The sequence below is a fragment of the Lissotriton vulgaris genome, chromosome 2_1 (genome assembly GCF_964263255.1).
Source record: "Lissotriton vulgaris chromosome 2_1, aLisVul1.2, whole genome shotgun sequence".
NCBI classification, from domain to species: Eukaryota; Metazoa; Chordata; class Amphibia; order Caudata; family Salamandridae; genus Lissotriton; species Lissotriton vulgaris.
Window position 1 is genome coordinate 1,823,162,063 of NC_141687.1, and position 27,754 is coordinate 1,823,189,816.

The following is a 27,754-nucleotide window of genomic DNA, read 5'->3' on the forward strand; positions in this document are numbered from 1 at the left end:
CGACACGCTCGCTTAAAGGTAACAAAGAGCCTTTGTTGTCATTTACAAGGACATGCAACCCAACGTTTCTTACGAAGCCCCGTGAGGCTGCTAAAACAGAAATACGAAGACGCATAGGCAGCCCAAAAGGTAATAGGCAGTTTGATTCTTCAGACGTTTGCGATTCTTAAATATAATATATGAAGACTCAAACCATCTAACTTATCCTTTCAGAATTCGAGTATCCGAGGGGCCGCATTATAACAACATATAGAGAGCTTGCTCAAACTAGAGTGTGAAAGGCAATACCAAGACAAATGTGTGTAACGCCCATTGAACTCTCTTAGTTTCTGAAATCTTTTTTGCCACTGGTGGAGTGAAGAGTATGTTCCCTGTTGTTCCTATGGTGTATGCAATTATGACAGCTAAGTGGATCTTTAGAAATGCATAGGTCAGGCTGCAGTCCTGTAGCGGGGTAAGATATTTTAGCACTACGCTGTGCTCTATCCTTTTTTCTAGTTTTCCATGCTCCCTGCACCCCTGGATGCATCTAATCCGCTTGGTTGCATATCACATCCTAGTGATTGGCATTCTAGCCTCCATTAGGATCTTCATTTTCCTGGGAGAGAGCTGCAGGTGTCCAAACTTTAGTTATTCAGGAGCCATGGTGTTAGATTGAGTGTGGTTGGTTCTCGGTGACACACTCTTCTGTCTTGCATTGTTAAGAGGTCCTGTGTTCCTTTTATGGGTATGATTTGTCTTCTGGAAATCTCTAGTAGGTCTGAATACCACATCTTTCTGGCCCAATGCGATGCGATTATACCAGTGGCGTCCTGGTTGTTTGGCCTTGTCCAGTAACCTTGGGATCAGGAGAATCAGTGAAAAGGTGTAAGCAAACTCCCTGACGACAGGCAATTCCTTTTGTACTGGTGGTGTGGAAATGGATGTGGAGTCTTGGCTTTTTGTGTTTTCTGGACTTGCAAATAGGTCTCTACTTGGTCTACCCCAGCATAGAAACACACTGTCCAGTACTTCCTACTTTATCTCCCATTTGTGGGAGGTGTGTTGTCTGCTCAATCTGTCTCTGTGTTCTGTTTCCCTGTGATGTGTATTGTTACTAGGCATGTGTTCCATTGAATCACACTTATCTTTATCTCCTGCACTAGTTTAGAAAGTGGGAACAACTTTGTTCCTCCCTGCTTGTTGAGGTAGAACATCGCTGTTGTGTTGCCTGTTTGGATAAGAACTGTCTGTCTCTTCGCATGTGCCTGGAATGTTTTTAGGGCTAGGAAGACCATCTTGAGTTCCAGGTAGTTTATGTGCTTTGTGGGGTCAGCTGTGCCCCAGAGTCCTCTGACCTTCAGATTGTCCATTTGTGCTCGCCAGCCCTTGTGGGATGCGTTTGTCATTAAAGTTACAGTGGAGGCTGGTGTTTTGAAAGATCTCTCTATCATCACATTAGTTGGGTTCTACCATTCTATTTCCTTTTTAACCCTTGCTGTGACAAACAGTAGATCCTCCAGGATCCCAGTGGCTCATTGTATTTGTTGCAGAGCCATTCCTGTATGGGTCACATATGCAGTCTTGCATGCTGTATGAGCGTGAGGCAGGATGCCAAGATGCCCGTTAATTTCATGACAGTCCTCAATGTCAGAGATTGCCCCTTCTGGTAGAGGAGAGCTTGCTCTGCTATTGTTTTTTTCCGTCTTAGGGACTGGAAATGGTTGTGTTGTTATTGAGTCCAGTGTCGCCCCAGGAACACTTTCATCTGCGGCGGGTGTGGTGAAGATTTATCTTGGTTTATGGTGAACCGAGGCATTGTAGCGTGGTGATGACTGTTTGTGTGTCTTGGTGGTATCTTGGTTTCAAGTTTGCCTTTTCCAGCCAGTCGTCCAGGTATGGGTAGACCTGTAAACCCGGTCTTCTCAGGTGAGCTGCCACTGTCGACAGGCACTTAATAAACACCCTTGGTGCCAAAGGGTAGCACTCTGAACTAATAATGTACCTTGCCCAGGACTATCGTTGGTTTAGAATCAGACTCGCCCCCTGACGTAAATAATTAATTTACTCTCTTAATTTCTATGCAGGTAAGTACTTAATCAATAATAACTCAGATCGGATGAAAAAAGACAGAGTCCGTGGTGTGAGAGTTCTAAGGGGTTTTATTCCTTAAAAAGGAATGGTCATGGCCAAGATATCATGTTCTGACCACCACACAGGGTGTCAGAAGGGATAGAGCGCTACATTTTATTAACAGTACATAGCTTATATACTCATTTCATTCCATAAGTAACAGTGCAAGAGGCGTAACAGCTGAGAGAAGACAAGATAACAATATACACGTGGTACATGTGCGTAATCAAGAGGCGTGAACTAGAGGTGTGTTCTGGAAACGTCACTGATAGGTGTCACAAAGGGGTGGCACTAACAGAAAATGTGACAATGTCAGCAGAAATCGGAAGCTTGGATGCGTGCGCAGCTGCATGACGTGTAATTGGAGGGGTGCAGGGGACTTGACATTTACACTGACGGAAAGAGACAGAAGTCTGGCATGTCAGATCAACTTGTGCTTCTATCATATCTGATATCTGATATTTAGGAACTAAGCTATCTGGGCAGAAAGGTCTCTAGAGCAGAAGCTATTCTATACTTGCTGTGAGTGCGTGTATAAGCGCCTGAGTGTCTGTATGAGAGGCGTGGGGCATGGGGCCTTCCATGGAAGCATGGCAACGAAGCTATGAATTACTTGCACAGTGACAGGTCGGCCCTTTAGCCCTGTAGCTGAGGAAGGATGTTTACTGAAACTAGCAGGAAGGAATGTATTTTCGGGGAGGGAAACAGATAACTCGAAGGTTATAGTCAATCTTGGCAGGCAGCAGGCTGAGCCAAGCACGGAGGGCCGCGCTAGAAGTAAGTCAGAGTTCACGGGTACGGGGGCTGCCTGGGCAGAGATTTCTCGGAGTCAGAAGCCAGAAAAGAGGCTCGGTGGCAGAGATTCAGGGTCTACTTCAGCCAGGGCTGAAAAACGTCGGAGTACACTACAAAAAGACGTTGGCATAGCATACTTAGGAACGGACCATTCAACCCATTCATGGTGGGTCTGAAAGAGGACATGTTAACGTTGGACGCAAATGTATTTGCGTCTTCATAGCTGACACAGGAGGGAAGTTACATGCACTTTAGCTCGTACATGGAGTCGGTGGGGTACTCGCTAGGGAACATAACTTGACCATAAAATTTATATTACCTCATTCCCTCCTTGTTCCCTACGGACCCTTCATGATATATCAATCCTCATAAATCGATCAGTCTGTTCTTGTAACATTATATGTTCATCTTTCTTTCTTTGACTGTTTGAGAGACAACTGGAATGTTCAATGCACGATGTGGCACACAGTCCACAAATCGCTGGCCCACACTGCAGGCACAGGCAGCAGCTGAATACTATAACGAGGCCAATGCCTAGGAATGATAAGATCTTCCATCCCCAAGCTGTTAACGTAGTCCAGAACCAACCGGACCAAGTCCAGGTGCCTGGATTCTGATGTATCTGATTTGCAATTTTATGCAGACGGGTAATAGCTTGATAGACAGATGGTGCGTTTTGTGGGATGAAAACACAGCAACTTGACCCGATGACCTTACAGGCTCCACCTCTATCTGCCAAGATGACGTCAATTACAAGACGATTTTGAAGGACAACAACCCGTATAGCAGATTGCTCCTCTGTTAAGTTACCTAAGGCGGAGGCAGTTTCATGTACTACTGCTTCAAGTGTTCTGGTTAATCTGCGTATTAATTTACTGTTTTGGACAGGTCCTAGAAAGAAAAAGAATCCTTTATTGAAATCAGTGTACTGTTCCCATGCCGTTTCTGTGTAGTCGACAAGTGGAATATCTCTTTTGGGTCTATTCTGTACTAGATTCGTATTTCTATGGTAATCTGGGGGAGCTAGAAAAACCGGTGGCAGAAGGAATGCAATATAACAGGTACCATCCCAATCTGGAGGCAAACGTATGTATGCGGTATGACCACAAACAAAATAAGAGTGACTGGTAGCTTTAAAGGACGATTTACCATGGTCACTGAACTCGACCACAGTAGTGCATTTACTATGACCTACGTGTACTGAACCTTTCTTGCTAACACATAGTTCACCTGTGACTGGTAATACTAACATGTGGGGCAGAACTGGAACAGTTTCGGATTCAACAGTAAGGATCATAAGGCTAATTGTGTAATTACCTAATCCATATACTTCATTTTCTAGATCAGTTCCTATTCGAGTGGGAAGTCCCTCTTTATCAGGGTAACAGACGTTGAGCAGGACTAAGTTCAAGTTTCCCCAAACCCAGCCCCCATCGAAAACAGCAATATCAGGATCTAAGGAATTAATTATTTTAAACCATGCCCCACAGGAGCCATTGTGAGTGAACGGGTACGGAAAGAGGGGCAGAGCTCCCTTGTAATTCTGGTAGGGAGGGAGTCGGCCACATATCCAGCAGTCTGTAGCATTATTTGTCTGATGGGAGTGGTGTAACATACTAATGAATGTATTGTTGCGCAGCGCAAGTCTGTAAGAGAGTTCATGTGCAGGAAGTTCACTAAAAGTGTGTTCAGCAGAGACATTGTAAACAGATTGTTCACGCCTGAAAATAGGCCAATATATAGGTAGCAGAATGCTGGCAATAATAATTAGAATACTTAGAAAAAACATTATTAACAACGTCACTATACAGTGACTTCGCAGTGATTTGCAGTATGTACGTTTCTTTGCTTCTCTCTCTCTCTCTCTATCTCGATCTAGGGGATACATGTCAGAAACTATTTAACCGATTCACCTAGGGGAGGACTTAAACAATTAAACTGTCTGACTTGCTAGATCGGAGCTTCATACGGTACAGTTCTTGGGGAGTCTTTTCTCGTTCGGTAACGGTAAAGTCTTTTTCCTCAACACAGTCTTTGGTGGGGGTGGACGAGTCAGAGTCCTGTTTTAGTCCGTTTTTTAGTTCATTGCAAAGTTTGATGTGACTCGTATGGACCCACCCTTTTCTCCCCTCTATCTTCACGGCGGTCCTGGTTGTAAGGAGGACGGTCTTCGGAGCCTTCCAACGGGGTTCCAGCGGACTTTTCCGGTCGAAATTCCGGACGAGTACCAGGTCCCCAGGACGGACCTCATGCGCCTTTACATCGGTATTGTCAGGGAAGGCTGCGGCAACCTGTGAACGACATGATTGGAGTGCAGACATCAAGGAGGCAAGGTAATCTGTCAACATATTGCAATCAACATCAGTTATTTTCTTCGGAATGGGCGTCCCCCACATATTCGGTGGTCTGCCAAAGACCACTTCGTACGGGTATAGCCCTGATCTTGAATGGGCGACCATTCTCATGTAGAATAGTGCCACGGGCAGGGCGACTATCCAGTCGACCCCTTTTTCCTGACAGATCTTGGCAAGGCGTATTTTTAGTGTCTGATTATGCCTTTCTACAAGGCCTGCTGCTTCGGGATGTCGGACACAGTGGAACCTCCACTGATATCCTAGCAAAAGGGAAACCTGTTTCATCAACTCGGACGAGAACGGCTGTCCGTTATCTGAATACACGACACGGGGCAAACCGTACCGTGGGAAGAATTCACGAACCAACTGTCTGGCAGTGGTCGGAGCAGTGTAGTCTGGGACTGGGTATGCTTCAGTCCAGCGGGACAGAGCACAAACAATTACAAGAACATATTTAAAACCTCGACAACTGTTCATCTGGATATAATCCATCTGGAGGACTTCAAAAGGGTGATCGGGAGGATGAAATCCTCCTTGCTCTACAGGGACGCTTTTACCTGGATTGAACTGACAACAGATCATGCAAGTACGCACTTTCTGTTTTGCTGCTGCTCGTAAGTGTTTGTTGTACCAGAGATTCTGTAAACTGTCTAACATCGCCTTCTCTCCTAGATGTGCCGGGCTATGTGCTGTATTTATCATGACTTGAACCATTGAGTCAGGGAGAAACCATATAGATTTTCCCTTCGTCACCCAACCTTGATCTGTCTGAATCCCTCCTAGTTCAGTCCATTTCTTTATTTCATCTGGAGTAGCATGTGTCTGAATGTCAATTACGTCTAGGGCGGGATCTCTAATTGTCATACACTTTGTCGGTACTATTGTCTTTGTCACATCAGTAATCTGGATGTGAGTCAGTGCTGTATGTTTTGCTGTCTGGTCTGCCAGGTCGTTACCCTGGGAAACAGAATCTGTAACTTTAGTATGTGCTTTACACTTCATGACTGATATGCCCGAGGGCAAATGTATTGCTTCTAACAGTGCTTGAATGAGGGGACCATGCTGAATCTTGGCCCCATGAGAGGTCAGGAAACCTCGTTCTTGCCAGAGGACTCCGAAGTCGTGTACAACTCCGAAGGCATAATGGGAATCAGTGTATATGTTAACATTTCTGTTCTTGGCTAGTATACAGGCTCGGGTCAGAGCGATGAGCTCTGCTGCTTGAGCAGACAGTGTATCAATACGATGTGTTTCTTTAACTTCAGTTTCAGTGGTCACGGCATACGCGGCCACTAATTCTCCTGTACTTGTTCTCATGCATGAACCGTCCACATAAAGTGTCAGGTCTGGATTTGTCAATGGAACATCTGTTAAATCTCGTCTAGGCTTTGTTACTGTATTAATGATTTCTATACAATCATGTGAGGCTGGATCTGTCATACTTGTTGGTAACAGTGTTGCGGGGTTCAGGATACTGCAGCGTCTGATTTCTATGTGTGGCTGGAATAGTGTTAATTCATAACCTGTCAGTCGTGCTATAGTCAAGTGTTGAGTCTGGGTTCTGTTTAACAAAACCTCTACAGAATGTGGTACTTGAACTGTTAATTGATGACCTAAAACAATTGAATCACTTTGTCTTATTGCTAACGCTGTTGCTGCTACTGACTTTAAGCACGCAGGGAGTGCTTGGGCTACTGAATCCAATGTACTAGAAAAATAAGCACAAGGCTTATGTGAACCTGCTTGATCTTGGGTGAGGACAGACAACGCTGTACCGTCACGTTCTGTAACAAAAAGTGTAAACGGTTTGCTGTAACATGGTGTTGCTAAAACTGGTGCTTGACATAAGGCTTTCTTTAAGTCTTCAAAAGCTTGTGTGTGTTCCTGAGTCCAAGGGAGGGCAGTCGAAGTCGCTGCCTCCTGTGTCGTTAACTGGATGAGTGGTTTAGCTAGAAATGCATACTGGGGAATCCATTGTCTGCAGTACGAGGTGAGGCCTATGAAGGCCCACACTTCCTTTTGTGTCTGGGGTTGCGGCATATTTGCAATTAACTGAATGCGATCGGGAGTGAGCTGTCTCCCCACTTTGGACAGCAAGTGACCCAAGTACACAACTTGCTGAACACAGAATTGTAGCTTCGAAGGAGACACCTTGTGTCCCTTGTCGGCCAGAAAGTGTAGAACTGTCAGTGATGCTTTTTCACATTCGGGCTCACTTCGTGCGGTGATCAGCAGATCATCGACGTATTGCAGTAAAGCGGTGTTAACTGGCATTTGAATACAATCTAGTTGTCTTTTCAGTGCTTGACTATAGATGCTGGGGCTTTCTGTGAATCCTTGAGGTGCGCGCGAAAATTTGAAACTGCGTCCATTTAAACTGAATCCGAAGAGATATTGGCTCTCTGGATCAATAGGCACGCTGAAGAAGGCGTTCTTGAGATCAATTACAGTAAAGAACGTTGCTTCTGAATCAATAGCAGTCAATAGAGAGGAGATATCGGGGACCACAGGATACTGTGGAATAATGCATTTATTCAATTCTCGAAGATCAATCACCAGCCGATATACTGGCGGTGCATTGGGATCAGTACGTTTAAGAATCGGAATGATGGGTGAATTACAGATATTGGAGTCGGTCTCGACGACCACTCCTTGGGCAATGAGCTCTTCAATGATTTTCAGTAAAGCCACTACAGCATCGGGTGGTAACTTATATTGTCTGATTCTGGGTAATACAACACCTGCCTTGAGTGTAACGCGGTATGGTGTGATGTGCATACAGCCTACATCAGTTGGGCCTTTTGCCCACAAGTAATCAGGTACATTTTTCAATCTGACATCAAACTCACGCAGAACATAATGACCCTTGAAATCCCGCAGAAAGAGTCTAACTCCCTCCGGGGAACAGCATATTATAGCTCCTAGAGCCTTCAATGTTTTAATTCCTAACAGATTTTCTGGACATGATTTCGTGAGTAACAGGTCTGTAACGCGTGATAATGGACCCACAGCCAGGGGGACTGGTTCGGATACTTCATTTACAATAGGCTGTCCTGAAAAACCCAGGGAAACATTCTGTGAGCCTGAGAGGGGTGCCCCTGGAACTTCATCATGACTTATTGTAGTGCGACTTGCCCCTGTGTCAATTAAAAACTTTCTGTCTTTTCCCAATACTTGACTGTGTACATAAGGACCTTCTTGATCTACAGGAATCTCAATAAGAGGCAAGCCACCTTCCCTCTCTAGGCTGTTTCATGTATATCGGGAATATTCGGGGTAAGCAGACTGGGCATACTGGTACATCTGCTGTGAAACTTGCTGAGTTGCGGCAATGGGCTGTGGCTGTGGTACTGCTACGGTCTGTGCTGGAGTCGAGGAAGCATGCATAGGCTGTGTATTCTGTGTAGACTGATGCTGGTTATGGTCTTGTCTAGGCGGATGCGGTCTTTCTTTAGTTTTACCTGTCGCTATGTTATGTTTCAGAACTGGGCATTCGTGTACGTAGTGACCTGGCTGCTTGCAATAATTGCATGTCCCTTTAACGGGAGCTGCAGTGTGACTTGTCTGGGTCGTACCCTTTCTGTGTCCGTCGGATGGGACTGTCTGAGCTACTAACATTTTCATCTTTGTGTCTTTCATGCGCTTTTGTTCCTGATCTTGTTCTTCTCTAATTCTGTTCTGATGATATTGTAACATTTGTAACATCTGGGATGGCGTATTTGCTTGCCATGTACTCTCGACCTTGTACACTCTATTTTTAACTAACGGTAGGGAATTCTCGACTAACTTTGATACAAAAAGATGTGGGTACGACTCGCTACTTGGCTGGAGGCCACTATTAATAATAAAACATTTCTCGAATCTTGAATAGAAGTCACTAGTATCTTCATCATGTTTCTGTTTACAGGACGAGATTGCATCCCAATCCTCCTTTCTAGTTGTCAATAATCTGGGCAGGACCTGTACTATCAAACCTGGTAATGCTTTAGTTTTGTCCCCAAGGCCTAACCCTGGGACCCGTTTTTTCTCTTCCTCTTCTATTTCTGCCCAGGCAATCTTTGTGTCTCCCACCTCCCATTCCTTTTCCTTCAGTTTCTCGAATATACCCGTAGGCAATAATACTTTCAACATTTTCATGATATCATCATATGTGTAGTCCCCCATTAATAACATGTCTTTAAGCTCTCTATGGAAACCTGCAGGGTCTTTATCATGGCATGGTACTAGTTTCTTCATTTCTAACAGTTCTAATTTAGTCAGAGGCGTGTGTACATACACGCGTTTCAAAATTTTATCCTCACCCATAACAGGGTGCACTTCTCGTAAGGGGTTCTGACTTTCAATACCACCCCCGCATCGCATATGGTACATTTTCCTTTCTGGAGGTGGGGCGGGAACATATTCAGAGCTTACAAAAGTATCATATCTGTGTCGTTGTTCTAGAATTATTTGAATTAATTTAGTGCTTAGACCTCTCCATCTATCCATCAGTAGTGCTTCTAGTGTTTCGTGTAAGGGACCTGGATCGGAATAATGTTTTCTGTATTTAATGAGAAGGTGCTGAATCATGTATACACCTGCTAATTTCTGTTCGTCGGGGGAGAGGTTCAGAAATGTCTGCGCTACTGTGTCATCATTATATATGTCTGCATTTTCGGCCCATGATACAGCTGATCGGGCGAGTTCTTGTTCATCCATAGAATTGAGTACATGGTACCCAACTCGATCTCGAAGCCTTTTATCAGTTTCCTGGAACTGATGCTCAGCAGAATTCGGATTTGTTAAGGCAGAGAAGAAAACTCTCTTGCTCTCCGGACGGATACCCTTCCTAAGGTAAGTTCCCTTACCTACATATGCTATTGTTCCTACATTTCTTTCGGGTTCTTCCTGTTCTTCTTCCTCCTCGGAGGAAGCCTTTTCTTTCTCTTTCTGGTGTACTGCTATCACTGCTTTCCTAATTTTCTTGTACATAGAGTCTATGCAATTTTGTCTATCATGTCTTCCATCAGCTATATTTTGACCCCACTTGTTCAATGCGTCTAATTCACTCTGATCTGTTCCGGGCCTGTCTCGTTCTCTTATTAGACAATTTATGAAAAATCGTAGTATCAGTGCTTGCATGCCAACTTTCTGTTTCTCCATGGCATCCTTAATACTGTCAGAGTCCTTTCCTGTCTGAACGAACTCATATATTCTGTCTAGACGATCCTTCATACCTGCATAGCATAACAAGCTATCAGTAGCGGATCTTAACCGTAATGATGCCAATATCATTAAATCGTCTTTTCCGGGTACTGGATCATATCTGCAAACCGACATGTTTTCTTTTAATGTGTCAAGGCGGGATGAATTAGAGGAGTGGGGAGACCTGTACGTGAGAGGACTCTGCATATCTCTGAGATTGAATCTGTGAGTTGGTGGCGGGGTCTGAGGACCCGCGGTCGCACCTCCTGAAGCGGATGCTTGTACATTACCTCCCTGTGGAGTCTGTATCTGAGCTTGAACTTGTCGCTTAGGTGGATCAGGTAAACGTGGTTTCGGCAGGTCTGTTTTGAGTACGGGAAGTGGCGGGGCTGGCGGAACAGGAGAAGTCTGTTGTGGTACCGGCGGAACATGACCTGGGGGTGGAGTGCCACCCCCGTCCCTGTCAATAGGCAGGGCACGAACAGGCAGATTGGTGTAAGCTGGTGCTACATCGTCTAAGTATGAATTTAGGAATATGTCTTTAGTAGTCTTATGCATTACTTTAGTTGGAACTAATGGTGACGGCAAATTTTTCGGTATTTCTGAAATGGCGTCAGGGGTACCTTCGGCCAAAAGATACATGTTGTTCACTTGGCTATTTCGGATGCGATCTATTTGTTCTGATTTTACTCGAATTCCTTCAATAACTAATTCGTTTTCTTGGGCCTTTTCTGATTCTTTAAGTCTGTCTTCTCTACGGAGTGCCCTTTCAGCACGTTTATGTGATTCCTTACGCCAAAATTCTATGGCGTCTTTCTGTGATTGTCTGGCTTTCTTTTTCCGTAATGCTTCTTCTACCTTTATGATGCACTCGGCATCCCATGTTCCGTTAACTGGCCATCGGTATCTTTCCTCTAGGTGCTTGGTATAATCGGTCCATAACTCTAGATACAATATGGCGTCTATGCCATGTTTGTTATACATGAAATTACCTGGAGTGTCCCTAGGGGGGATCGGAATTTCTTCCTCTAACATCCCTTTCCTAGTTCCTATCTGCTTTAACTTGTTGAAAAACGGCATTGTGCCTACTTGATACTGAAATGCTCGATCCTTGATACTTAATTCTGAATGTAACTATTTATGCAAGAAAACACAATAATGCACAAGGAAAACAATCACATTCATACCACGACATTAATCACAAAAACATTTAAAACATAGATGACTACCCCACTATACTAGATGTACTGCTAAACAGTACAGATACACTGTTGTAACAGTGCAGAAATTCAGAAATTCGGAATACTAGATATACTGCTAAACAGTACAGATACACTGCCTAAAAACAGTGCAGACCGGACTTGCGTACCCAAACCCGTCTAGATACGACCCAGCAATGGTACTCACCGGGAAGCACGGAAACAGAAGGCCTCGGAAAACTCGACTGGACTCGACTCGATACTTCGGAAAACTTCGGAAAACTTCGGGAATTTTCGGAAAACTTCGGAAACCTGGTGGGCCTCTTGACACCTCGGACCTTGCTTCTTTCGGCTAGGCTCTGGTCGGGATCCTCCGCACTCCTCACCGCCTCGTCTGGGCACTGATCGCAGTCTTCGTCACCTCCGTGGGTCAGAGGGAGATGCAGGAAATCCTGCCGGTACGCGTATGTTCCTTCTAACTGATGGCAGGGGACAGAGCTTGCAATGCGCCAACCGGCGCGTGAGGTGGGGGAGGGGTCCCTATTCGGGCGCCAAAATGACGTAAATAATTAATTTACTCTCTTAATTTCTATGCAGGTAAGTACTTAATCAATAATAACTCAGATCGGATGAAAAAAGACAGAGTCCGTGGTGTGAGAGTTCTAAGGGGTTTTATTCCTTAAAAAGGAATGGTCATGGCCAAGATATCATGTTCTGACCACCACACAGGGTGTCAGAAGGGATAGAGCGCTACATTTTATTAACAGTACATAGCTTATATACTCATTTCATTCCATAAGTAACAGTGCAAGAGGCGTAACAGCTGAGAGAAGACAAGATAACAATATACACGTGGTACATGTGCGTAATCAAGAGGCGTGAACTAGAGGTGTGTTCTGGAAACGTCACTGATAGGTGTCACAAAGGGGTGGCACTAACAGAAAATGTGACAATGTCAGCAGAAATCGGAAGCTTGGATGCGTGCGCAGCTGCATGACGTGTAATTGGAGGGGTGCAGGGGACTTGACATTTACACTGACGGAAAGAGACAGAAGTCTGGCATGTCAGATCAACTTGTGCTTCTATCATATCTGATATCTGATGTTTAGGAACTAAGCTATCTGGGCAGAAAGGTCTCTAGAGCAGAAGCTATTCTATACTTGCTGTGAGTGCGTGTATAAGCGCCTGAGTGTCTGTATGAGAGGCGTGGGGCATGGGGCCTTCCATGGAAGCATGGCAACGAAGCTATGAATTACTTGCACAGTGACAGGTCGGCCCTTTAGCCCTGTAGCTGAGGAAGGATGTTTACTGAAACTAGCAGGAAGGAATGTATTTTCGGGGAGGGAAACGGATAACTCGAAGGTTATAGTCAATCTTGGCAGGCAGCAGGCTGAGCCAAGCACGGAGGGCCGCGCTAGAAGTAAGTCAGAGTTCACGGGTACGGGGGCTGCCTGGGCAGAGATTTCTCGGAGTCAGAAGCCAGAAAAGAGGCTCGGTGGCAGAGATTCAGGGTCTACTTCAGCCAGGGCTGAAAAACGTCGGAGTACACTACAAAAAGACGTTGGCATAGCATACTTAGGAACGGACCATTCAACCCATTCATGGTGGGTCTGAAAGAGGACATGTTAACGTTGGACGCAAATGTATTTGCGTCTTCATAGCTGACACAGGAGGGAAGTTACATGCACTTTAGCTCGTACATGGAGTCGGTGGGGTACTCGCTAGGGAACATAACTTGACCATAAAATTTATATTACCTCACCCCCACAGGTGTTATGTGGTGGGGGCTCGGGTGAATAGAGTCACTTGTTGGTGTTCCCCCTTTAGTGGTTGTCCTCTCTCTGGGTTTCCTGCCTTGCCGGGTATTGCCACTGTTGTTGAGCAGGCTGATGTGTTGTTTGTTGGCTTAGGCCTTGTTGTTGCAGGTTCCCCCTCTCCCGAGGATCCTCTGAATTTTAAGGCCCCCATGATCTTGACTGTTTCATTAACTTTATTGATTTATTGGAGTGCATCATCTATGGTAGCTCCAAAAAGTGCTTCCCCTGTGAAAGGCATGTTGATTATGGTTCCTTGCAAATGCGGTGGTTGGAGACTACAGTTAGTCCTAGTTCTCGCCATGAAGGGACTGATGAAGGTGATGCTTGAATAAGTGGTCTCGAAATGCATCATGTGAGCCTAATTAGAAGTCGGTACCACTTGCAGACCCCATACCAGTGAAAGTATGACATTTATGAATTATTCGTTTTCACACACATTGAATAGAGTGACATATTGCTTGGTCCTAATGAACGCCGAGAACCTTTTGGCCTTTCAGAGGCAGAAACATGTTGACCAGACCATAATATAGGGGAATATCCAAATCCCTATTTCACTTAGCTTGGTTTTAATCAAACCACTGGGGAAAACAATAAAGATTATGCTCACCCACCAAGAGATAGTTTTAATTCACTTATACAATTTTTGTTTTGCACTCTGCCACTCACAAAAACCCTAGTTTGGATGACATAAAACACCTTTGCTCCTCTCCTACAGGGGAGTTGTAGCCCACACTGGGTACCTTGCGGTCCCAGTGTGACGAGGGGACCCAATGATGAAGCATGTCACCCTAGGGTGAGTGAGGGCTCTCGTCTTAACACAGTAGTGCTTCATACTTTGCCCCTCTTTTGTTTTCTTACCCCGTTTTAATACACCTTCCGGGTACTTCTATGTGAGATTGAATGAAAGAACAGGCTGTGCTTGGTGCACTGACATACCTTGGCACCAGAGATTTTTTGGTATTTTGAAAAAATACAACCGGATAATGGGCCAGATGTATGACCATTTGCTTTTGCGACTCGCAAATTACGAAAAAATTGTGAGTCGTAATTTGCAAATCGTAAAAGCAAAGGTACAACAGTGTCAGAGACACTATTAGCAACTCCCAATGGGGTCGCAAAATGCAAGGCTCATGAATATTAATGAGCCGCTTGCAATTTGCGACCCCATTGGGAATGGCTAGTCCTCCCAGGGATGGTGGCCTCTGGGCTCAGCAGACCTCCATGTCTGGGACTGCTTTTAAAAAAAGCAGGTTTTAAAAAAAATTCAGCCCGCTATCCTTTAACCCTTTCGCTGCGGCGGCTATTCTGCCGCAGTGCTAAGGGGCAGGGGGGTGGGGAGGCCGCGCGGCGCTCCCACGCTAGTGACAGGGAACCGCTCTGTCACGTCCCTCGGGTGAGCTGTGCTTGTGACGGAACGGTTCCGTCACGGCCCTGCCCGCTCAATAGAACGTGCCGCGCAGGCGGGAAATCAGCGCAGGTGCGGCGAGCGGGCCGTGACGGAACCGTTCCGTCACCAGCACAGCCCACCCGATGGGCGTGACGGAACGGTTCCGTCACCAGTGTGGGAGGGGTTAAAGGAAAACGGGATGCATATAAAAAAAAATATTTAACGTTTGTTTCATTTTTTAATGGCAGGCAATGGTCCCTGGGACCACTGCCTGCCCTCAAAAAATATTTTCTCATGTATTCCCAAAGGGGAAGTGGTCGCCTGGGGACCCCTTCCCGATTTGCGAAGGCTTTACCACCTACTTGGAGTAGGTAGTAAATTGTGACTGTTTTGCGACCGCTTAAGTCAAAGAGAAAGCATCTATGACAACTTACTTTATATACTAACAACATTGCAGGCAATTCCCAAATCATTGCGAAGGAGGTAAAACAAGTATGCAGGGTAAACAGTGAAACAAAAATGATGCCTTTCTCTAAAGCTTTAAGCTTTAGGCTGGTGGCAGCGCCTGGAGTTTGCTTGAGGTCCCTGTGTTAGAGCGAGTCGAGCACTACGCTTTTAGAACTCGTTTTTCACACATTCTGAATAGCTGTCTCCTCGCTCACCCTGACACCGTCTCCTAACCGCGCCAGGACAGTCCCGACTAACAGAGCGCGATACAAATAACAACATATAACATAACATAACATAACATATAACATAAATGTTACATAAAAAGATACAATTGTTTTCTTGATAACTCTCAAATTCAGGAGATATCAAGATTTCACAATGTGTAGTAAGACCATGTAAATGCTGTATTACACGTTATTCAGCCATTTGGTGGAACGGCCTTGGTTCCACTAATTTAAGAGAAATAAAAAGGATTCTGGACAACAGAATTATAATTTTGATTAATTGAGAAATGTAGGTGCAACGACTTGGTGTACACCTATGATTAGGCTGGATCCCACATGCTTTTTAAGGTGTTACACGGTCTAAATTATAATCTTCTCTATCAGACATTATTTAAACATTTTGCTACTGTAGGTAAACGCCTGGATCATTTAAAAAATGTGTTAAGGAAGATCTGCAAGATCATTCTTGCAAAAGATCTTAACATTGCAAACAAATGAGCTTTGCCAGTTTTCAGAACTGGATCACAAAAACTACAAACAAGTTTTATTCTTAGTATAATGGTCACAAATACCTAAAATCGCCTGCTATTTATTTCAAGAATCTAAAAAATGAGCATTGGACATAATCCGAAGAGAGGTGTGTGGGAAAAGTATGGAGGCAAGTTTTAAAACTGGAATGCTGGAAGAAATGTAAATAACTTCATCCATGAAAAGACACTTTGCAGACGTGGACATGATATTCCTGAAACCTTAAACTAAATGCATTTTCAATGGCCTCTCTACACCATACAAAGGTGTTGCACAATATTAGACAATATTAGTTGACTTAAATGTGCATAAGGCTATAACATGGATGGAAGCATGGAAATAATTAGTTAAGGCCGACCAATCAACATTTTTGGGCAGCAAATAGATTTCTAAAGCATGTTAAAAACAAAATAAATGTGATGATTAACTTACATTTCCAGGTATATGAAATGATTAAAGGCTGAAGATAATGGGTACCTTTTAAGGTTTCTATGTGTTTTTGTTAATTCTGTTTATCGAAAACAAACGGAAAATTACGAAAAACAGATATGACAATAGGATGGCCCATACAAAAGCATAGGTTTCTGCAAAAGATTCAAGCCCCATTGACACTTTTTCAGAAGTTTCCAAGGCAGACAAGGGTTACTAGGCTCAGACTGTTACAAACAGAACCGGTAACCACTAATGGCCTGAAATGTATTCTTACTCTTGAGCCCAAAACTGAGCACCAAGTAAACCCCTTTAGCACTCCCAGGGTAGCAAAAGTGAGCAGTCCAAGGCTTACTGAGGGAGGAGGTGTGAGGTTTGAGATTCTCAACTCAATACGCCCAACCAATAGTAATACATCAATCAATGTTCATTCAGTGCTTTGTCTTTAAAGAGAAAGTACTTTACTATTTACACACAACATAATTTATAGGTGATCCTTGGTACGGTTCTCAGCAGTAATCTTGGAGCAAAGCAAAAAAATCTCTAGGACCCCCTGAGAGCGATGGAGTGACTGGTGTCAATGAGGGAGTGTTGGACCTAGATTACCCCAAGTCTACATAAGGTAGCTTGGCACAGTAGTGGCTACAGCTAACTCAAGGCGTTGGTTAAGCGCTTACAAGTCTCACTCACAGTAACTCAGTGATGAACCACTAAAATAAAAGACACAACACCACTGTTTGGAAAAATACCGTTACCTTTTATAAAAATAATATTCTTTTCTTGTTATACTTTTAGACAGGTATAATACACAATTAGATTACACCTTGTTCATGAAATTCAGATCACACTTCAATATTTTTCCTGGTCAGATTTTAAGAATCAAGGGTACATTTATGGTCAATGGCTATTCAGGTCACAATACATTTCACTACTATATGTTTACAGAAAGGAAAATGCAGTCTGACAGTTCAATACGTTTTTAAATAACTCATTAGCAAGTACATTACCCCACAGCTCTTAAGTAACTGCTCAACTCAACAGACCTCTACTGGATGTAGATCTTCACAGCATAACCCACCAGGTAAGTAGCTAAAAGGAAGACACAGTAGTATTAACAAGACTTCCCCCTAGTGAATTTATAGGCTACACCTTTCTGGTAGAGGACTTACTCCCTCAATTAGCAATAGACTGTAGGGGTTTCTACTCAGGAACCCTGTGGTTCCCTGCACACCTTTCTCCTCTGAGCCAATTTATTGGATAATTTTAACAGGGGTTGAGCAATTCACTAGCCTGCTTCCTCGCGTCAGGCTCTCCTTGTCTATTCAGTTATTGGGTTGGGCGAAGCCCCACTGTTCCGCTTTCTCGGCACTCAGCGCTGCCGCCTCCCGCTCCCACACTACCCGGCTTACTTGGGGGGGCTTGTTGATGTGTCAGCGGGAGTCCTCTTTGTACGATGGAGCCTGGCAGCAGGCGGCTGATGAGGGAAGACAGGGAAGGCTTCCCCGGCCCCAAGGCTCCGTACCGCGTCGTCCGCTGAGGCGCTTCTGCCTCCTCCGAGGGGATCGATCGCCAGAGCTCTGACGCAGCGCTCCTCTGTTGACGCGACCGGCTTTCCTCGCGGCACTACTCCACCGGGCATGCGCGGAAGCGCTCGCTCTTCTCCCGCCTCTGCGCGGCCGCTCTCAGGAAGGACGCTGTTCTTCTGGGCCTGCCCGACCCTAGGCCCCTCCTGCCTCCACAGAAGCGTTCGCGCTCAAAACATGCGCGGAAGCGCTTCCTTCTCCGATTGACGCGGCCGGTGCCCCCGGGGTCCCACAGCCGATCGTAGCAGCGCCGCTGCTCCTCCTCAGTCACTTCCCTCACCGGCTTCTCAGGAAGGATGTGCACACACGGCGCCCTCGCTCCTTAGGTCACAACAGGCTCCACAATCCCCCGACCTCACCAGGGCACGTCAAGGGGTCCACAGCTGTTTTGTCACACTGGTAGGTGCAGCGCTGGGCAGGGGATGTGAGAATGATCTTCAGTAAGAGTGTCCTGTCAGCTTCCACTGGGGTGCAGGTTAAGAAGGGTCTCCCTTCACACTCAGGTGGCTGTTCTTCTCAGCAATTGATGTATGGAGAGGGATTGGTCAGAGGCTGAAGGGGGAACAACCCTCTGAAGAAACTGTCTGCCTCAGAAACAAACTAGCTGCTCTCAGTGTGTCCACCTCCTCTCACCACTGCCTCACTCCTCCACCCTTGGGTCAGCACAAAATGGCTGCTGGTCACTGGCCTTATATAGGGTGGCCTGAGACCTGCAGAAGTCTCTAGTGGATTCTAGAAAGTTCCCTAATGTTAACCTATGGACCTGTCCTCCAGTAGTGTCCGTTATGGCAGTTGGTGGACACCATTTTAGGTTTCTGGAGATCCCTAGATTTTCAAGGGGGCTGACTAGGCCTCACAGGTTATGAGGGAAAAATGGCGTCATCGCCAAGGAACACCTAGCCCCCTGACAGCATTAAAAATTCCTGATGGACATATGTAAAAATAAAAATAGAAACTCTGGGAGGCTAAGGGGGACAAAAATAAATAATAATGGTTAGAGTCTCCCCAGAAGCAGACAGGTCTAACAGGGAGTTTGACCGGGTCTGTGCCAATGCAGTGGAATTTTCATTCTCCTGAGGGATCGGTTCGCCCCCATTGCCGTCTTACCCTTTGCACCAAACTTGTTGGCCATTTTAGTCTTGGTAGTGCACACAGCCCAAGCTAGCTTCTTTCTATGCTGCTAATCTGAGCCTTTTTCAATCTCACCCTCTCTCTCTCTTTCCTGTTTGATCTTTCTCTCTTCACAGGTCCAATTATCATATCTATCCATTCAGCTTTCTTTTTCCTTCTGGCGGTCTGATCTAAGTTGTCCTTCTAAAACCCCCTAGCTTTTTCTTCCTACTCTTACTTAGCTTTCTGGAGACCTAGCTCAAGGTTCGGGGTCTCAGCAAAATCTAACTTACCCAAGGGAACAATTGTGGGAACTGGGGACATGGATACCCTACAGATGGGTGAAGGAGACGGTCTCTGGGAAACGGTAGAGAACAATTTATGGGACGCTGGGTGGGGCAGTCTAGCGGAAGACTGAGCTCAGGAACTATTGAGAGCCTGTGTGCACTGCAGTCTCCTCTCCAACCCTTGCTTAAGTGTCCTGCAACCTTATGAACATGAATAATAAACTCCCTATCATTGGACTTTGAAGCACTGCATCTCCTATCCCAACACATCTACTTCAACTCATCTAGGGATGCGCTTTTCAGGCTTACTTCTTCCCCTTTCCATCTATTATTTTTATGTGCAGGCTGTGTGTGACAAAGCTAAATTTATTAACTGCTATTTGCATCTGTTGGAACTGGAATCTCGTGCTTGCCACCAATTGTGGGATTGTATTCAGGAACCCCAGGGCAGACAAAGATTACTGGGCTCAGATTGTGACCAGTGTCCTGCAGATTAACTTTATTATTGAGCCCACAATTGGGTGCCAAACACCCTTTTGGCACTTGACCCTCAGGGAAGCAATGTCGAGCAGACCAAAGTTTACTTAGGGAGGTGGAATGGGATTCGTGACTCAACACTCAATAAACCATCCAATAGTAATTGGCAAATCTATGTCCAGTCAGTGCTTGATCTTAAAACATAATCGGTTTATGAACATTAGTATTTTTCTTCCTACATCCTCACAGTCCTTTTTTTGTACTACAATAGCGGTTCTCCGCTGAGCAGTTCCAGAAACTTTACTGATGTGCCGCCAACATCAGAAGCTTTGCTACTAATAAACAGAATTTTTTTCTGTCCAGATTCCACCACTCACAGCATGAATCAATAATTATTTATTGTTGCTCTGAGTGCAAATCTGCTAAACTGGTGCAACCTTTTCTGTATACTCAATTCTTCACTCACACAATAAGCATCCTCAAACACCATATTTACCTAGTAATGCTTTAAGCTAAAGTATCCATTTGTATCTCTTTTGGTGCATGCCACTTTCACACATATTTCCCCCATCAATTTATTAGACACTGAGAATTCTCCAGGAGTCCTTGAGCAGTTAGATGTTACTGGGCTCCAATTATATGAACCAGTGATTTTTAACCTCAATGTTAGCCCCACAACTGATCTCCAAGCAAGTCTCTTTAGCGGTTGATTCTCAGAAGCTGAGGAGTTCAAAGATTTCTCGGAGAGGTGGTGTATTAGAGGCTCATCACTTAAAAGTCATTCAGCGACGAACAATAATTCACTGCTCAATCTGGAATGGAATACTCTTGTTTCTCTCCACAGGGGAAGAATGTCACAGTATTTTCCATGAGGTTCATGAAATTCTTTCCTAGGTACTGTGTTGCTGTGGAGGTTGCCGCACTGCCAAGGCATTCACTCGGGATGGCCCTTCAGGCACATATACTTGATTTGGGGCCTCAGCCGAACTGACTGAGTTTGCACTTCATCTCACACTCACACGTGGAAACGGATAGGTCACAGCAGCATCAACATAAGTAGTGAAAATGCATGATTGGCAGCAGAGCTTGTGGTCATGAGCATATTGCAGCTGGGGCCATGAAGGGGCAGGAGAAACTGTACAGCTTGATGGAAGCCTTCTATCTACTTTCTTAATTTCACTAGCCCTCTGCTATCGGCCCTCCTGAAAATGATCCTTGGGATGTTCTGTGGGATGAAGCCTTGCAATATACATTTGCTGTCTGGGCTTTTTCCTCCTAGCCCTCATCTTAAGTACCACATAGACTATGCCTGATACAATATAGACTTCACCGTGGCTGAAGCCACATGCACTATAAAATGCTCCACATGCATTTTACACACATAGCAATGTGTGCATGTGCAACATCTACACGTCTGTAGTACACACACACACATGCAACATCTGTTCCACTTATGGATGGGAGGAGGATCCAGTTATGGAGGACTGGCAGAATAATTTGGCAGCTAGACTGCACTCCCAAAGCAGGAAGCAGGAAAAAAGTTTGCCTTGCTCTACAATAATTTTGCAGCCATCACGGTCAGTGCAGGGAGATGATTGTAGTCACTCCCCTATAAATAGGAGTTGTACCTAATGTGCCCTCCTGACCACAAAGTACTACTCTGGGTCTCATTCCACATCATATAAAGACCTCAGCACACGCACAACTGTCATGTGTGCAGTGGCGAGGGAGAAAAAACTAGAGCTTGCAACATGGACTGCAAAGTAGGAGCGTACATACTTCACAGCCATAGAGGCCCAAGAAGAATCCTGCACATTGATGTGGTTGGTATTTATTTGATTCTGAGCAGTTACCTTACTTAGTATTCAGTGAGGTTTGAAATAATCTTCTACACCCAGCTGCTGAACAGATGCTGAAACTGAGCACCGTAGCAGTATTTCTGAAAAACCTGAACTCTCACCCCTCTTTTTGTCTGTAAAACCTCTCCGGAAGAATGTCCCTTGAATAAACAGTGCCCAAATTTGCAAAACAAGGAGTCAGGAATGAACTTGGGCATCGCTTGAAAGTTATATAGTGAACTGAGCACCATTCCCATTTTGGCTACTTGCATCTTTCCCATCTGAGAAAAGGGCAGACCGGCTCAAATCATTTAATGTAGGCACAACTGAATAGATATGCAACCTCCTAGCTGACGTTTCCATTTATGATCAACAACCCCAAAGCTTACAATCACTCCCATTTAAAACCGGAGAGCAGATAAATATTAAGGCTTTACAGAAGAAATGCCTGAGCTTAAAGGAAAAACAAATACTTCGACATAATCTAGCATGCCTAGTACCTTCAAGGTTGGACACTTGACATATATGAGGATGTCATGAATGTTGAGTGAAATATGTGATAATAAGGTCAACTGTATCCTCATGCAGGAAAATGGCAGTTTCATCAACCTTGCTAAAGACCCTTTTGCGGGTGTAAAATCTACTGCGACAGGTGGCACTCTGTCTAGCCCCTCTTCGAATCAATGATGTTTCCAAAATTTGGGAATTCTGCACACCGCAGCACCTACAGCTTCCCATACATCTGTTTTCCTACTTGAAGTGAAAACCATATTTGGAATGAACCTTCCCACTGACCATTAAATCTGTGCCCATGTAGTCGAAAGCTCTCTCAGCATTAAGATTGCAAAATCATAAGGTACTGCGGACTTGTAATTTTAGCAAATAGAATTTAATACATGCACCTAGATAAACTCGGTTAAAACCCTCTACTTTCACATAAGGAGAAAATAATGAAAAAACAGAATCAGATGGGCAGCAGCTGAACACGAAAGTAAGTACTGTGAAAATATTACATTTCCTAAGAATAGAAATTGAAGTGTAGCTTACACAGCCACTCACAGCACAGTAACTCCTGCTTATAATAATGATGACGCAACAAGTACTGGCATTACAGTGTTACATGTTAACCAGGGATGGGAGTGCTTCTCTTACAGTGACCTCTACTTGCTAGGTCTGGGAGTGTGGATTAGTAATACTGCATCCTGGAGAAACAAAGACCTCACCTGCAGACAAGCAGCCAAGACGCTGAAGAGGGGTACCCGCTGTTTCACAGCTTCGGCCAAGAGAAAGCTCCAAGGGGTGGGATCCTCCCAGCTGCAGAAAAGCACTTGGAAGACATCATTCAGCATGCTGGGTGGTGGTCCCGTCCTCCTGGTCTTCGCCTCGCTTTGCATGATGACCTTCTCGCCTTCAGCAGCCTGTGCAGAGAACTGAATGTTCTCAAAGGCTAGATCCAGGTGATCCTGCAGAGGCACATCACCAAAGTATGCTAGGAGAGAGTGAACCTAGTGAGAGAAATACATCAAGGTGTTTATTATCCAGATGAGAAGGTGAGAGTCACACAAAAGAGATAAAACTGTGCCACTGAATCGAACAATACTTAAAGAGAATGCTTTGCCTCCAGGATAGACTTGGCTAACGACTGAAGTTGTGCACGTGTTTAGAGCCAAAAAGCTGTAATCACAACCATACTTACGTAACCGCTTGGAGGAGGATGGCATGCTCAGAACTACACTGACAGTGGCAGACAAGAGTGAAAAAGGTGCAAAAGTCTTAGAGGATGAACTGAGTATAATAAGATAAAGAAAGTGATGGACAGTGGGCATAACCCCACAACTCTGATGAAACTACATCAAGGGGTCACTACATCGGTGTGATCACTACATTGACTACCGCTAAATGGTTCTAGGTAACCTTCATGTAAGGTAAAAATTAAGAGTTTGGGTTCATTGCTCAATTCAAGATAAATTCCTAAGGGTTAAGGTAAATTAATAAAAAAGCAAAGCAAATGAAATTAATTTCAACTAGAATAACAGTAACTAGTGGGTCTCTTGTTCTAATTAACCTAACTCAACTTTAGGTAAACATAATTAAGGTTAAGGATGGATTTAATAAACTGTTGTTCTATTACATTAAGGGCTAGGGTAACAGTTTAGTGGTTTATAAAAAAAAAGTAATTTTAACTAATTATTGGCTAGGGATTAAAGTAAAGAATTAGGGTTGGATTATTTTAAAAAAATACATTATATATAACCCCAATTAACTAAGGGTTGGGGATAGCATTAGGGCAAGCTGGCTGTTATTCATTTTAATGTAATTTCATATCAATTAAATAGATTGAATTTAAACATGTTAATGGCCAGTACCATTCAAGTATACCTATTAATTATAAATTAGTTAATTAAAATAACTACCTTAATGAAATATTAATCAATAACTGGATAGGGTTATGCTCGCCAAAAATAAGTTATTTTACCATTAAATTAGTTAAAATTAAATTAGGGAAAGAAATCGGTTTAGTATTGGCCAATTATTTAAATTGCTATAATTTAACTAAAATTAATTAAGGAATGGTGTATTTAATGTAAATTCGTTGTGAGGAGAAATGATTTGTAATGTAATTAATATAATGTTATTTCAATTAATTAAAATTATTATTTTTTTCCCCAGAGTTTTATATAGCACGAACTTGACCCGAATCAGGTATCAGAGCACTTTACATAGCACCAGTTACGCTACATGAGGACACACATTCATTTTTGTTAGGCACGGGGAGATTAAGTGATTTGCCCAGATTCACAGGATGTTTGGCGTCGTTACCGAGACTCGAACCCAGATCCCCAGGTCCGAGGTCGAGCGCCCTAGCTGTTAGGTACTGAATTCAACATTAAAAAGGTAAGGCGTGTCAATATTTATTTGTAACATAATTTTAAAAAGCCTTTCTAGTTGTATAGGTTGGAAGAAGTAGTACATTGAAAACATACCTAACAAAGTGGCAGTCTATCTAGTAGCATTTATGTAGCTGTACCTCGGCAATACGTGTAGTGGGCATTGTGGTAGTAACATAAACCCTGAGAGCGGGACCATAAGTGCGAGCAGGGGAAGAAAGGTGTGGGGAGATCGTGAGAAGAGTGAGTGAATGGGAACAAGAGAAGGAAGGGCAAGCAGACAAAACATGAACCTAACCTAAGAACAAGAGGAGCATAATCAGAAAGAGCATAAATAGAGGGAGCACAGATAGTAAGCACCAGAAGAGAAATGGAGAGCCTTTATCTGACTTATATGAGTTACATTTAGTTTACGTATTTCACACCATTTCATACGGCATAGTCAGGAGGCATTAAGTGGGCTGAAGGCATATGAATTAGTAAGCTTGATCTGATTTTCTCCCTTTAGGAGGATTGGTCAGGCAAGTAAGAAGTCAAGTCCCCATACTGGAGTTAGTGAGGTAGAATAAATAAGGTATAAAGGCATTTCAGACAACTAAATACTACTTCAAAAATACGGCATATCCAGAGAGTCAAGTATTGTTGAGCACTTACTATGATGAAATGGTAGACAAATGAACCATTGAAGGAATCGTCACTGTGTCCAGAACCAACAGGAATTGTTTCTCTTTCTTTCTTTTCTCTCTTTCTGTATCTGTCTTTCTCAGTCAGTCACTTACTCACACATGCACAAATGTAAGAAATACTGGCTGCCCATTCGCTCCCAAGCAGTACTTCTGGTAATGAGGCTTACATGAGCCATTATTTATGTGCCTCTCCATCTGCAAGAAGATGGATGAGAAGATCCCGACAACAGAACCAATAGACAACTGGAAACGAGATGTAGAAGTGGCTATTGTACGAGAGAGTACACAAAGATGATATTGAATGTTGTGGTGAAAAGCCATTTTAAGCTTCGAGATGACCAAAGTATGGCACTGACGAACAAGTTACTTGCCTTCGGTATTGCCTTACCTGGTAGAGACTCCATCTAGCCGCAGATTCCTTACCTTAGAATTATCCCAATGTGTCACACTTGAACCTGGAAACATTTCTTGAGCAGTAAACACTACATGCTAGTAGGTGGCCTCATTCTACTCCACTAGGCATTGTCCGCACTTGAAGAGACATGCACGGTGCCCCTAAAGGCCCCACCCTAGCGCACTGATATCAGTAAATTTTAGGGACTTTCCACACCAGGAGCGCGGAGACACGAAGAACACTCACAACTGGTGTGGAAAACTAGGCCCTGAAAGGGGAAAGCCCTGACCCTAGAAATCTGTTCGCAGAGCGAGGAGGATGGGTGGGTAGGGATGGAATCTGCTGCTAGATAGAGTCTCTACCAGATAAGGTGTTACCGAAGGTAAGCAGCCTGTTCATCTGATAGACTTCTAGCAGCAGATTCCTTATCTTCGAATAGAAGTCCAAGCAATCCCTCCATGGCGGTGGATATGCAGAATTAATTCACACTAGAAAGTCATGTAGGACCGGGCAAAGTGCCCATCCCGAAGGACCTGATATCCAGGCAGTATTGTTTGGTGAATGTGTGCAGAGATGCCCATGTTGCTGCCTGATAAATGCCCAGGATGGGAACTCGGTAAGCTAGCGCAGTAGTCGCAGCCTTAGGTCTGGTGGAATGAGCATGCTAACCCTCAGGGGGTTGATTCTTGGCCATTGCGTAGCAGATTTTAATGCAGAGTACGATCCAACGGGAGAATGTCCGTTTCAACACAGCCCTTCTTGGCCCCAGCATACCCCACGAAGAGTTGGCCATCCTCCCGGAATTCTCTTGTGTAGGCAAGGTAGAACAACAATTCTCTTTTTGGGTCCAGATGATGGAGTTACTGCTCTTCCTTGGAGGGTAGGTACAGTGATGGACTGGCCTACATGAAAGGGAGTGACAACTTTCAGCAGAACTGAAGCTCTAGTGTGAAGAACCAACTTGTCTGTAAAGCTGATTAGGTACAGAGGTTTAGATGACAATGCGTGGAGCTCACTGACACACCGCCCAGATGTTATTGCCACAAATAAGGCCGTCTTTATGACAAGTAGCCTTAGAGGGCGGTTATGTAGCAGCTAAAAGGAAGCACGCATCAGAAAGTTAAGTACAAGTCTGGGGTTCCACTGAGGCATGATAAAAGGTGATGGTGGAAACATTTTTAGGAGACCTGTCAAAAATCTACCTAAACGGGAGCTTTGAGGATGGATAGCTGATTGGGCAACTGCATGAAAGCTGAGATGGCAGAAAGAAAACCCTTTAAGGTGCCCAAGACAGAGCCATGCTGGGCAAGAGAGAGAATAAGCAGAAGGAGTTGAGAAAGGGGAGCAAGCTTGCTCCAGTAGCAGGCTATACCGTCTAGGTGGAAAAGACGCCTGCCAGCCAAGATGACCTTGCAGACTTCAGGCAGATGGTTGAAAGCTGTCAACTGTCGCCACTCAGTCGCATAAAGGCTGAGGCTTGACAGGCTTGGATGGAGAACCCTCCCATGCTGCTGTGACAGAAGAACCACCTAAAGAGCCAGCCTGATGGGACGACTGATAGCCATGCTCAACAGTTCGGGATGCCAAACTCTCCTAGCCAAGTCTGGGCCTAGTTGTTTCGGATCTTCTTGAGAACTCTGGGCAGGCGTGGTACAAGAAGCCAAAGCTCCACTCAAGACAAAAAAGCACCCGTTCGTGAGAGCTGCCTTGGAAACTCCAACTACTGACATTGCATGTCCTTGGCAGTGGCAAACAGATCTCACCAATGCTCTACCCACTGCTGAAAGAGACGCTGCACCACCTCTAGCTGGAGACGCCATTTGTGATCCCCTTGGCATCTCGGTTGAGTTCGTACACACTGGCCTTCAGAGAGACAGCCATGTGTTATACCTCCAGGGATATGCCCTGACGTTCCAGCCATGTCCAGAAGCGAAATGCCTTTGACAAAGGGTTCATGACCCCACCCACCCCGTTTGGTGCAGTACCACATGGCGGTGGTGTTGTCCATGAAC

General features: G+C 44.5%; 1 protein-coding gene across 2 annotated transcripts in view; it reads right to left on the reverse strand.

Annotated features, from left to right (window-relative positions):
- The window catches only part of SPG11 (SPG11 vesicle trafficking associated, spatacsin), a 639,585-nt gene that overhangs the window by 239,894 nt on the left and 371,937 nt on the right, over window positions 1–27,754 (reverse strand). For both annotated transcript variants that reach the window (XM_086957913.1, XM_086957912.1), the window contains exon 26: window positions 22,998–23,279. In XM_086957913.1, coding sequence (XP_086814039.1) covers window positions 22,998–23,279 — 282 coding nt within the window. The remainder of the gene's footprint in view (window positions 1–22,997; window positions 23,280–27,754) is intronic.